The sequence below is a fragment of the Musca vetustissima genome, unplaced genomic scaffold, assembly GCF_032173495.1.
Source record: "Musca vetustissima isolate MV318-11 ecotype Yass unplaced genomic scaffold, APGP_CSIRO_Mvet_v1 utg11455, whole genome shotgun sequence".
Classification (NCBI taxonomy): Eukaryota; Metazoa; Arthropoda; class Insecta; order Diptera; family Muscidae; genus Musca; species Musca vetustissima.
The window spans coordinates 137953-151984 of record NW_026873858.1 but is presented as its reverse complement, the minus strand read 5'-3'; the positions used below and the strand labels follow the sequence as shown (position 1 = coordinate 151984).

Sequence of the window (14032 nt, the reverse complement as noted above, 5' to 3'; positions counted from 1 at the left end):
TATTATGTTTGTGGCATTGTTTTATAAATATTTTTCATAAAAAAGTAAACTATCAAACGACTACAATACGCAAATCTAGAACAATTTGACAGATGAGTTTATTGAGTTTGCTATCTCGAAGCCGGTTAATTTTAAGGAACACTTGGTAAGGATAAAACCTACATTTTACCAAATAACAGTTAACATTAATTGCAAATTAACATATTTCCATTTATATTCTATTTTGCAGTTTGAAGACTCCTAACAATTTTAGGGTTATGTCTTCTGAAGTAGAAAAGGCCCAATCGGCTGCGCCGACAGAGGACACTATCTTTGGGAAAATTCTTCGCAAAGAAATTCCCTGCAATTTCATTTATGAAGATGATAAATGTGTGGCCTTCCACGATATTAATGCTCAGGCACCAACCCACTTCTTGGTCATACCACGTAAACCAATTGTAATGTTGTCCAAAGCCAGTGAGGAAGATGAAAGTTTGTTGGGTCATTTAATGTTGGTCGGCAGCAAGGTTGCCAAGGATTTGGGTTTAGAGAATGGTTATCGTGTTGTCATTAACAACGGCAAAGATGGTGCCCAGTCGGTGTATCATTTGCATTTACATTTCTTGGGTGGTCGCCAAATGCAATGGCCACCAGGCTAAGATTGTGTTGTATTATACATGCATGAATTTTCAAAGCATTTGTAAAATGTTGAAACTGAAATAAAGAATGGAATATAATTCCTTTATAAAGTAGTAGTAAAATAGGTTTTTTATTTATTAATTATAAAACATTTGGTTCCATTAGTATATTTCCCGTTTGTGTGGGTGAGTTTGTTTTCGTTGCATTTCCGGCTGTTGTAATATTGGTCATATTGTAAGGCATTGTAGAGGCTGTATTGTAACGTCGCCTATCAGTTATGCCACTACCATAAAATCCTGTATCACGTGTCTGTTGTTTCTTTTCTATGACCCGATCGAAAAATCGTGATAGCTTCACAGCATCTGTTGTACCCGCCGATATACTTCTGGGATCGCGGCAATTAAGCCATATTTCTTCTGCTCCACATTGTTCAGCTATAATGAAAGATGAATTATGAAATTAGATAAGAAAATATTTACATATTCCAAATTCTTCAAAGTCCAATATTAAGCAATTACAAATCACTTTTTAAAAATATTCCAAGTCATTTTATATTTGAAATGTTGTTGGTTTTATTGTTTTATTTCTGATTTGAAGTAGTTCGAGTCTTTATCTCTAAACGAGATAGCCATAGAGAATACACAATTCGTGCCGGTTATTATCTTTGCAAAGTTCTTGACGTTACATCTTGATAATAAAAGCGGCAAAATATTTTTTTAATATCTTAGTATATCTTAATATAATTGGTCGTCCAAATAAAAAGGTCTGTGGCATCTAGTAGTTTTAGTAGCCGTTCTGAAATCTGGAAAGTGTACAGGATGTAAATGTTTAAACAATTGAGTGAACCTGGTACAATACAAAATAAAGCGTATGACTTCTATGATGAAGTGTGTGGGCATTGGACGTAATATTTGGGCTTGTTCTAGTCTAACCAAAATCTGTAGACGCAAAATGATAAGATTGAACCAGTGAGCGGAGCAGTACAGTCGGACGGAGCCGGCCGTATGATACTCTACACAACTACTCTATTCTTTCTATCGATCTATATTCCGAGCCCGGCAATATTTCACGATATTTGCACCCTCTTGACAGATTAAAGGTCAGAAGCTCCTCTTTCTTACCCAGGCCTATTTTCCGAATATTATGAAAACAGTCCTCCTAATTTGTTGGCCAGATTCCCTTTGCCTTGAGCTGTGTTGTAATGTCCGACTTATAATTGTGGCCTTAGAGCGGTCAAGATATACAAACAAGTTATCGTAACCGTTCCTCTAGGCGTCGTCCTTGGCCATAACCTGAACTTTATGTAACATTTCTTAACCATCATCTCGACATTTCTGCGCTCTAGCGGTATAATGGTAATACTGAACAATACCAGAATACGTACACACCTGTAAAGTTTTATGTATGACTCTCGCATCCGAGTACATACGGCAATACAATGTGAAATTACAGGTCAACCACTCCTCTCGGATATATCAAGTCTATGTCCGAGTCTATGTCCTTCAGGAGTAAATATATACGCCATTTCACTTAAAAGTCTGCGTTCATTTGACCCACTAAATATGATCCGATTCTCCTGAAAATAACCTTGTATATTCCTGGCCAGACTCCATCCCGCGTATAAAATTTGGTGATGTTTGGATCATAATCCTCTTAAAATTAACGGATCATTACCAAAAACAGTAGGGGTCTCCTTTGGTTAGAACCTGTTCTACATGCAACATTTCGTGGCAATTAGTCCATAACTGTGGCCTGTATCGTGTTTACAAATTATAATGGACAAACGAACGGACACACATGGCTAGATCGTGGCGTGACAAAGCTCTAATACCCTTACAACACAGTTGTGTAGGATGTAACAATATTTATTGAAACCCTATTGACGTATTCTAAGAAGATGGAACGCGAATGCCAGACCTCCTTAATATATTTATATTGGTATGCGACAGAAATTCTAGGTCTGGAGCGGGTGCGAATCATAATAATAATCAAATGCTAATTTGAGGTAATGACCTCAAGGCATTCGTACGAACAATTTCCTTTAATTGCACGTTTTATGAAAACTCTTTTCATTCCGCCTCTAACATTTTTCAGGGAAATTTATACTTCTCGGTATGTAGGGTACCAAAGCTGATTAAATCAGTGCACGTCAAATTTTAGATTTGCCGTCTTATTTCTCTTGCGCTTAATATTTTATTTTTCATTCGGTTTTCAAACCATCGAAATATACGAAACCCCATGAAGTAAATAAGAATTAAATTATATGTCTACTTAGGAATGTCCTTATGTCTATTGAAATCAAGATTAACCGCATTTCCAACCGAAAAACATGAGCATTCCCTTTCTTGGTGTGGAAAACACGTCCTTGCAGAAAATTTTCGATATAGGTTCATATTTTACCACTTCAGGATTTTTAAACCGAAGTATCTGTAATTTTGTATTTCTTTTTTAGGCTATAAAAAAATCGAGGCATTCTCCATAAGTTAGGCCAAATATATCGACGTTTTTACTTTGGAATTCCATATAGCGGAAAGAATGGGTTCTTTGAAAGGAGCGCTATGAACTGTCAATTCGAAATATTCCATTTCCCTATACATCAGGTGGTACGTCGAAGAACACTTTTCCAAAGCAATAACAAAGAACTACAAAATTACAATAATATATAAATATATATACAACTTGCATTTACTTTTACCTATGCCGCCTGCCTTCTGCACAGTTTTCGGCTGTCTCCGCTCATCGACCAAATCCAATTTTGTACCCATTACCAGTATGGGTATTTGGGCTGCTCCCACAAACTCCTCCGGGTCAAATGCATTCTGTTCATCATTTAATGGTTTGTGGCTACTACTAGGATTACTGCCAGGCTTATATGTATCTTTACCCTCTTTACTCAATATTTCGTATAGCCAATCACGTAAATTATTATGACTTTTACGATTTGTTAAATCATGTACGAGAATAATACCATCGGTGGGTGCATAGAAAACACTACGAGAATTTTTATGACTCAGTGAACCACCAACATCGAATAGTTCAATGAAGTAGGGTTTTTGTTGTGGTGTACCCTCTTTATATTCGTGTAGCTTAACTTCAATATTGCAGCCTACGGTCCAACCAGGACGGCTGAGACTTTCACCATGGGCTATCAAATGGGTAAGGCATGTTTTCCCAACACCTAAAAAAGAAAAGAACAATTTGTACTAAAGAGCTATCAATACAGGAACATGTTTTGGAACAAACATGACTTTCAGTTTGTCATCTTTTTTCGGTAGTTAAAAATTCTGAACATACCTGAATCACCCACTAATAGTATTCGAACTTTATCTATTGTATTGCTCATATCACAATGAAGTAATAACATAACATTTAACGTGATGGACATAAATTGTACGTTAAATTCACATAGTTTTAAAATTTGTCGTTAGAAATATTTAATTGGATTAATTTACAATTAAATATTTACAATATTTAATTTACAATTGGATTATGTTACAATTCAATAAAGAAAAGAGAAATTGCATAAATAGTAAAGAGTTAGGCCATAGCAACTTATAAATTAAAATTTTTTCATACTGTCCCTGCAAGCATTTGGAAGTGAGTTTCTAACTCCATCTTCAAATAATTATCTACTTCGACACTTATTTTTTGTAAAAGCGTGATACTTCGTAATTTTACAATAACAAATGAATTGTTAACCAATTTCGATCGTCTGTAGTAACTACTTAGTTAAATGAAAGAAGATGAAAATACGATAGCTTCGTTATTTAACTGTCGTTCTATAAATATTTGTCATCGAATAAAATTTTGTGGAAAGTACTACATTTTCATATAAAAAATCTTCGGCCTGAAACATTTTTCATTGGTGTATCAAATAATATAGAGAGGCGCGGAAAAATATAATTATAGATTTATGGTCATGGATGTATAACTCTTTGGTTATAAGTTCAAGTAAAGAAGTATCATTTGGCACATTCATCATTCAAAGTTAACATGAGCTCTACATCAAAAAAGGCAATTGAATTGAGAAGCAAGAGGGAGGCATCTGGATTATTTTCAACCTTTTTCCCAAAGTCAACAGAATGCAACATCCACCGCAAAAAGTAATGTGTATTGAGCAAATTAGAACATCAAAAGGCAATGATATTTTAATGTGAATGGCAGTTCGGAAAATAGTGAAAGTGAATATGACGGCGAAGATAAAGCTGAATGCACAACAAAAAAATTATGAATTTTTTTCTAAAAAATTATCGGAATCGGCAATCCAAAATTTTGTAAATCATAACGCATAATAAGCTCTTGGTCATGTTAAGAGAAGAAGAAATCAATGTACATAAATACTGCAGGACATTAAAAGGAACTCCAAACGAAGTATATATTCGTAGTATTTTAAGGGGATCATATACTCATTATGGGTTAGAAGACTGTCATAATGCCCACTTCCTTAGAAAAAGAATTGCAATTGTTGCCACCGCTGCCATTTTATGTTTTCGACGATTTTAAAAATGTTGATGCCAAACATCTAATAGAAGACGAAGTTCGGGAACAATTGGTAATAATAAGCTGAAATGACCTGGCGTGGAACTATAAAAATCTCAGTTTTCAGCGATTTACTAAATATAGTATAATAAGAGGCAAGTCAGCTTACTTTTGTGTTCATTTGAAATTAAACCATTAATTTTTACAGATATGTGCCATCTAAAATTTCACCAGACGTCGTTGTCGGACCTAAACAAAGTTTGTCAACAACATATTTTACACGCTCGGGATAGAATACACAAAAAACAACCGAAGACTGTAAATCAATTATTGAAAATATAACTATTATTATAATTTAACTAAATAATGTTTTTAGTTTTACTTAGTATTAACCTTAAAATCAATATTATGTTTGTTTGGCGTTAAATGTTGAATTTTTTTTTTTTTGCAAAATATAGGTTATTCATTATTGTTATTGCAATTACTCATTATTCATACAAGTATTTTACTTTGGGTATCAAAAACTCACTACCAGGCGATATCGTATTTTTGCAAATACGGTTATTGAAGAAATGAAACACGCATTCGTCACTTCTTAAACGTATCTTCTTAGTGAACGTTTATAGTAACTAAGGCGATAATATTTAAGGTAACAAAACAATGTCATTTTGGAGTGTCGCTTTATTAACTTCAAATTGTGACGAAGAAGATACTTTTTAAAGGTAACGAGTACATGGTTCATTTCTTCCCAAACGGTATAACTTATTTGTTAAAAAATACGATATCGCCTACGAGTGTTTTCATCGCCTGGTAGTAACTTTTTGGGTATGTTTTGGATAGAAAATGCTTGCTGGGGTAGTTTGTTATGCCAAAGTCATGTACAAAATGTTTGTCTGTGTGTATAATGTTTTGCAAAATATAACAAAAAATATTCGAAAATCGATTTGATTGAACACGAATTTTGCAACATTTGTAAAAGAAATGTATGATTTGTGAATGAATCAACATGTAAATCATATCCCCAACTCGATTTTGAAAAGAAAATCTGAATATTCATTCATTTTTCGCGTTTTTGGTAAAATGTTAAAAATATGTCAAATGAACAGAACGACTTGTTGCACTTGTTTTCATTTATTCTGACATTCCCAGCAAGCATTTTCTATCCAAAAAATATCCAAAAAGTTACTACCAGACGATGAAAACACTCGTAGGCGATATCGTATTTTTAACAAATAAGTTATACCGTTTGGGAAGAAATGAACCACGTACTCGTTACCTTTAAAAAGTATCTTCTTCGTCCCAATTTGAAGTTAATAAAGCGACACTCCAAAATGACACTGTTTTGTTACCTTAAATATTATCGCCTTAGTTACTTTCAACTTTCACTAAGAAGATACGTTTAAGATGTGACGAATGCGTGCTTCATTTCTTCAATATCAATTTTGATACCCAAAGGAAATAAAATTCTTGTATGAATGAGTAATTGCAATAATAATGAGTAACGTATATTATGCATAAAAATTTGAACATTTAACGCTAAACAAACATAAAATTGAAGTTAAGGTTAATACTAAGCAAAGCTAAAAACATTTAGTTAATTTATAATAATAGTTAATTTTTCAACAATTTTATTAATTTACAGTCTTCGGTTGTTTTTTGTGTATTCTATCCCGAGCGTGTAAAAAATGTTGTTGATAAACTTTGTTTAGGTACAACAACGACGTCTGGGAAAATTTAAGATGGCACATATCTGTAAAATCAACACAAAAGTAAGCTGACTTGCCTCTTATTATAGTATATGTGTTAAACCGCTGAAATCTGGGTTTTTTTACAGTTCCACGCCATGTTATTTCAATTGCTTATTGATCACTTATAACAGCATTAATTGCTGATTTAACAAATGATGATATTTCTCTTCCCCCAACACGATTTATTAATAATTTCTGTATCAAAATTGTATTTAGAATGGTGGCAGAAATTATGATAAAAGTTATATATTATTACCAATTGATCCCGAACTTCATCTTCTTTTAGAAGTTTTGCATCAACATTTTTAAAATCGTCGAAAACATAAAATGGCAGCTATGGCAACAATTGCAATTCTTTTTCTAAGGAAGTGGGCAATATGGAATGTCTTATCTCATTCTTTAGAGTGATTACTTGCTCCGTAAGTGATTAACATCTGTGTGGCCATTTGATTTTTGTTAGTTTCCTTTAAAAAGATTTCCATGGTTTCTTTTAGACTTTTTATTTCAATTTGATGCTCATAAACACTCCGACTTTTAACATCTTTAAGATTTGAGAAAATTATATGTAAGTATTGCATAAAAATTGCTTTAGTTTTTAATTTAATTTGTATACCCTTCACAACACTGTGGTAAAGGGTATTATGTTATGTTAAATTGTAAACCAAAGTCCCTATATATCTTTCGATTTGCACGAAATTTGGCACAACGAACTAAATTAAGTCTAGAATGATATGTGCAAAGTTTAGTTAAAATCGGTTCAGATTTAGATATAGCTCCCATATGTATTTTCATCCGATTTAATTGGTGCACCAAAGACCCTATATATCTTTCGATTTGCACGAATTTTGCAGAAAAGGTCACTACTTTTACAAGTGCTTACAAAATCGTGAGGACAGCGGATATACTGCCCCGGTAAAATTATTAAAGGAGTTAATCTGATATGGACCGAGGGAAATCATTGGAACAGTGATAGTATCCACTGTTCCAATGATTTCCCTCGGAACTTCAGGCTTAAATAATTGTCTTGAATAATTTGAGTTGATTGCTAGTTAGGGCTTTGTTGACCGTGATAGTAGCAGTGATGATGCATAGTTGTTTTTATACCCTTCACCACACTGTGGTACAGGGTATTATGTCTTTGTGCATATGTTTGTAACAGGCAAACGGAAAAGAGATAGACACATGGTTCTGTCCGTCTGTAGATGTTAAATTGTAAACAAAATACAGGTCGCATTTATAATCCGATTTGGATGAAATTTGGCACAAGTAACTTATTTGGCCCAAGGACGAACCCTATTGAAATTGGGAAAAATCGGTTCAGATTTAAATATAGCTCCCATATATATTTTCGTCCGATTTAAGGTACATGGTCAAAGTCATTCCATATCTTTCGATTTGCACGAAATTTGGCACAGAGTACTGAATTAGGTCCAGAATGATGCATGCCAAATTTCGAGAAAATCGGTTCAGATTTAGATATAGCGCCCGTATATAGTTTCGTCCGATTTAAGGTAAATGGTGCACCTATGTCCCTATCATTCGAATGGCATGAAATTTGGTATAGAGTACTGAATTTAGTGCAGAATGATGTGTGCCAAATTTCGAGAAAATCGGTTCAGATTTAGATATAGCTCCCATATATATTTTCTTCCGATCTTAGGTAAATGGTGCACCAAAGTCCCTATATATCTTTCGATTTGCACGAATTTTGGCACATCGTACTGAATTAAGTATAGAACGATGTGTGCTAAATTTCGTGAATATCGGTTCAGATTTAGATATGGCTCCCATATATAATTTCGTCCGATTTTAGGTAAATGGTGCACCAATGTCCCCATATATCTTTCGATTGTGTTATATCGTACTGAATTAAGTATAGAATGATCTGTGCAACATTTCATGAAAATCGGTTCAGATTTACATACACTTCCTACATATATTTTCGTCAGATTTTAAGTAAATGGTGCACTAAAGATCCATAGCTAGGCCGATTGACACAACGTACAGAAGTTAATATAAATTAATCGCTGGCAATTTTCCTTGAAATCGGTTCAGATGTAGGTATAGCATAACTTCCATATATAATTTTGATTTATTCATATTCATGTTACCAAATAATCAATGGGTGTCTGATTGAGATTAAATTTTAAACAGTGCATAGGTTGATGTCAGCCAGTTTAAATATAAAGATCACAAATTCAGTTCCTTCGTTCAATTTCATGTCAATGTTCCTTCGAAAATGCGACGCCTTTTAGGATACGTAGAATATACCCAAAGTGGTGAAGGGTATCATATAGTCGGCCCAGTCCGACTTTACTGCTTTCCTTACTGGTTTTGTTTTCTTGGAGAATGAATCAATTTTTCAAATAAAAACCAGTAAGGAGCGAAGTAAAGTCGGACTGGCTCGACTATATGATCCCTTCACCACTTTGTTATATTCTACATATGTATCCTAACAGAAGTCGTCTTTTGGAAGGAACATTGGCATGAAATCGAACGAAATTAAATATGTAACATTTATCTAACATTAATCCATACATATGTCATTCTGCAGCCCATGCCAAATGCTATTTCATTCGGTCCGATTTATAGTCGTTTGCGTACAATAGGACAAATTTATGTAAATCGATTTAAGGGGACCCCCCATTCTCGGGGTCAAAAATTTTTTTCCTTAAATCAAACTTGATACACAGTACGCTATGCCATTTTGGAGCAAAATATAGGGATTTTGTTACACCATTTACATTAAATCGGACAAAAATATATATGGGAGCTATATCTAAATCGGAACTGATTTTCACGAAACTTAACATACATAATTCTAGAAGTTATTCAGTACGCTATGCCGAATTTCGTGCAAATCGAAAGATATATAGGGATTTTGGGGCACCATTTACATTAAATCGGACGAAAATATGTATGGGAGCTATATCTAAATTTGAACCGATTTCATTCCAGACTTAACCGTATGCTAAATTTCGTGCAAATCAAAAGCTATATAGGGGCATTGGTGTACCATTTACATTAAATTCAGGGTGCGCAAAATTCGTTCGCGAGTGATTTAAAAAACGTTCTTTTTCCTTTTGGGCTCATTTTACGAATGAATTTATCGACATAAATTCTTTACCAAACGAATGTTTAGCAAGCACATAACAAACGAGAGAGAACACAACAACGATCTCCTGTTCGTTTGGCGGTTTAAATTCTTTCCGACATTCGCTCACTAATGAAAACAAATATTCGCGAATGCTTAAAACAGCAACAAGAATAACAACAAACGTTTGTGAACTCAATAGATGTTGGGCATGTGTTTTGGTATTCCACACACAGCGCTCGCGAACCTTTGTTTCTTTGAGTTTTTCAAAAGAATCCTCTTCAGCGACAAATGCTCGCTAAAGAAGGAATCGACGACGCTAGCAGCGAAATTTTATCGTTCGTGAATTTTTTGTACAATGTGAACATTTGCTAGAGATTGCTAATGCTTGTTCGAATTCTCGCCGTGAGCTTTTGTGAGAAAGAGTGTATTTTAATCATTTTCCGCACCCTGATTATATCAGATGCACAAAGGCATAATACCCTGTACCTTAGGGTGGTATGGTAGCTTCCATATAACGGTACCTCCCAAATTTTGATATTTTTGGACGTTTGGCCACGCTTTAGGAATAATATATTCATACTAAAAACTAAATTGACGCAAGTTTCGAAGCAGGTCACACACAACGGTACTTTTTCAACCGAATTGACTCTCAAATTTACCGTGACAGCCCCACATAGAACTTCCGACAGATTTTAAGTATTTTGAATGGAGGGTATAAAGTTCGGCAGGACCGAAGTGAACGATTTTTACACTTGTTTATTTTTACAAAAACTTTCTACGCCACTGGGCTGAATTTTACGTTATCAGTGAATATAAAATCTTTTTGGGAAAACAGTAAATGTTTTGCCAATATTAGTATCTAAGGAATGTATTGGAAGAAATTGTCTTTCGTGATGTGTATTATTTATGTATTTTAAATCCGTTTTTCATAGTGTTTTTAAGTACATGGTCAAATATAAATATTTGAATAGTAACTCCGTTAAAGTGCAAATGAGGTGTGATAAGTTGTCATAAATATCGACACGAATGTCACGCCTTACCAAAGTCGTTAAAACCCACATAAATTACGTATTTGAATGCATTTCGAATACATTCGAAATCCTTTAAATCGTACATACATACGTGCTTACATGTACATGCATAACCCATAACCATGAGTTGTATGGAGGTTTATTCAAAAACTCTTCGCCATTAACTTGTACCATTGCACTTGGTTGAATGCATTTCGATTCAGAATATCAAAACAGGCGTGAAATGCTATCAGTTCCATAACACCATTAAATTGTGGATTCAAACATTAGAGTAAGTACATACGCACAGACATATGTATGTATGTACGAATATTACATGCGAATGTAGGTAAGTGTTTATTTGTAAATTTTGAATTATTGCCATGGCAGGAAATGACAGCTTAAGAAGATGACAGCATATCATTGCGCCTCAACACCTAAACGATAGTGACAATGTGGGCGCAATCGCTGTCATTTAACGCCATCACTAACACGTTGGGCGGAAATTTCTTGCACTTTAGCGTAAAGACTGAAAACGAAATGGATTGCGCATTGGCTCTGGTATACATGCATGTATATGATTGGTATGTACATATATCAATATAGCAATTTATCCCGAATATGTTCAATATGTTGACGATACTCTGAGTGAATGCCAAACTTTTTCAATTTCTATAATGTTTTTTTACTTAATAAGTAAACACGAAAATTTTGAATAGCGAACGACAAATCCTGATAAATCAGTATAATACCGGCTGCGTCCCTTGGTAGCGGATAGAGGGAGGGTGGATGATCATACGAATAAATTACAATCTGTTATGACCCAAATCTGACTATGGGAGTATTTCCAAAAAAAAAAAAAAAAAAAAAAATAATAATAATTATTGAAGAAGGAATTACGAATAAAATGACGCTACATGATCTATATACCCCAGTACTGCCGGCTATTGCCTTCGAGTTACACCTCGTCTTCATCTTGCAATCTTGATCAAATATCTCCTATAGATGTGGGTATCTTGGTATCTGTAGTCGAGGATATCGATACAAGCAAAGGGAGCCATTATCGATTGCCTTTGGTAGAAATAATTGGGACAGAAATGGGGAGATATTAATATATGACTAAATGTGGACAGATATGTGTAGCTCATATTCGAACCTGCCTCTGTATGGTTCCCTCCTCCTCTCTTGGAACTAGATCATATTCAGAGGATCGTCGAGACACAGAACGCACATATGGGTAGTTGGCACAAAAAAAACTTTAAGAAAAATTGCGGTCTTGTGGCCAAATACGCCACGAACAAAACGGGAGAGGAGTTCTTGAGGAGCAGAAGGGGTGATGTGGGGGTATGGGGCGTATCAACTTCCGCCTTTCCTCATCGCAGAAGCAAGTACATGTAACGGAGTCTGAAGATGGTGCCGATAAACGTACATCATTGTGGGACTGCATCGGTGGAGGTTCTCCTTGCCCTCCCCTAAAATCATCGACATTGCCTTGATCCAGGAACCATATACATACTTGATAACAATTTAAAAATTTGCAACAGAGGAGATAATCCTGCTTTTGAAAATATATTAAGTCGGATGTTATAGACATCACCCTATCAATTATAGAAGTTCTTAAGTTGAAAATATGAAAGTATCAGAAGAGTGCACCTTCTCGAATCAAATTGGAATAAATTCAATGCCAAAACAGCACAGATCCATCAAGTAGCATAAAAGAAATTATGGCAAAATCCATCAGTAGCATTAAAATAAATTATGGACTTATTCTGGTTTAGAGACTCTGTACCTTTTATCGGATACTCATTTTCTAGCAGTATCATATTGAACCTGGCAATAAAATGGCAAATAAAGCTCTTATATAAGACCTAATAAGCTATCAAAAACTGGTATGCACGATTAACACTTTTCAACCTTACAAATCTCCCAGATGGTATAATACGTGCTATGTTGCAGAATGTCTCAGAGTAGAGCTCTTAATGGCACTGAGGGAGACTTTCAAGGCCTATCTGAGGTTACCATTCATACCAAGTCTGTGAAGAGGAATAAAGGTGACCTTCATTCCCACTGCGGGAAAACCTAGGAAAGTTTATTAGATCATGAGATCAGGAAATCAATGGACTAAAATATCAGCAATTCAAAGCACGCCTACATCAAAGGCATTCCTCGATATGGAGGGGCTTTCAAAAACGTAAATCTGAAATCTATCCACGTAGCTCCCATTAAAACAGGAATATCCTCTACCTTGGAAGATTGGATTTATGTTATGCTATGCTGAAATGCAGGATAATTATTGCAAACATTGGGGATAGCTCTATAAGGAGGCTTGTCAATAGAGGCACTTCGCTAGGCGGGGTGCTATCGCCCCTGCTTTGGGTTCTAGCGATAAACGAGATGGACGAAGTAGAAGTTTGATTAGCTGAAAATGTTTACAGGTTGCACTAGTAGGCTTGTCAGGGTGGTCTAATTTTCAAGCCCGCGAAGGCAAAACTGGTACTATTCACCAAAATTCTGGTGCTATTTCGCAAAATTCTAACGACCCAAATAATTCGACACCATCCTGGGCCAGCGTGGAAGAGGAAGAGGAGAGTACAAAGAAAGGTTTAACATCAATGTACTCTTGCAAGAACTTAATAGTGAAGAGCTAGGGATTGTCACCGCTCATCGTACACTGGCTTTACGATGCAGTCGTCCTCTCCATTGTTACTTATGGATGTCTTGTCCTAGGTGGGAGGCACTGAGGGAGAAAACACTACTGTCCACAATAAATAGTGTACAAAGATCGGCAGTAATATCTGGTGCTCCTAGAAGCAATCATCAGGCTGCTCTGAATGCGATAATAAATCTTGATTTATTAACTCGTTTTGAGCCAACTAGAAGCACATTTTGGTTGAAGTATATAGGGACTTGGCGAACTTCACACAACGGGCACGCAAATGTTCTCAACTTAATAGGAGATTATGAATTCTGTCACAATAGAGATTCAAGTGACTATATTTCCCAACACCTGAATTTTGAGGAATTTAAAATAACAATACCAAGCAGAGAGTTCTGGGAGGGTGAGATAATTCAAAAATGGA

At 35.1% G+C, this 14032-nt stretch overlaps 2 protein-coding genes across 2 annotated transcripts; one reads left to right on the top strand and one right to left on the bottom strand.

The window, feature by feature from the left end:
* The first annotated feature begins 64 nt into the window (after positions 1-64).
* LOC133328717 (adenosine 5'-monophosphoramidase HINT1-like) lies at positions 65-640 on the top strand. The gene is made up of 2 exons (XM_061537265.1): positions 65-145; positions 230-640. Exons 1-2 carry the CDS (start codon positions 93-95, stop codon positions 636-638), a joined length of 462 nt encoding a protein of 153 aa, XP_061393249.1. The 5' UTR covers positions 65-92; the 3' UTR covers positions 639-640.
* Positions 641-759: 119 nt separating this feature from the next.
* Positions 760-3961, bottom strand: LOC133328737 (rab-like protein 3). Its single transcript, XM_061537285.1, has 3 exons — positions 3913-3961; positions 3314-3796; positions 760-1052 (listed from the first exon to the last, which is right to left on the bottom strand). Exons 1-3 carry the CDS (start codon positions 3959-3961, stop codon positions 760-762), a joined length of 825 nt encoding a protein of 274 aa, XP_061393269.1.
* Between the last annotated feature and the right edge of the window lie 10071 nt (positions 3962-14032).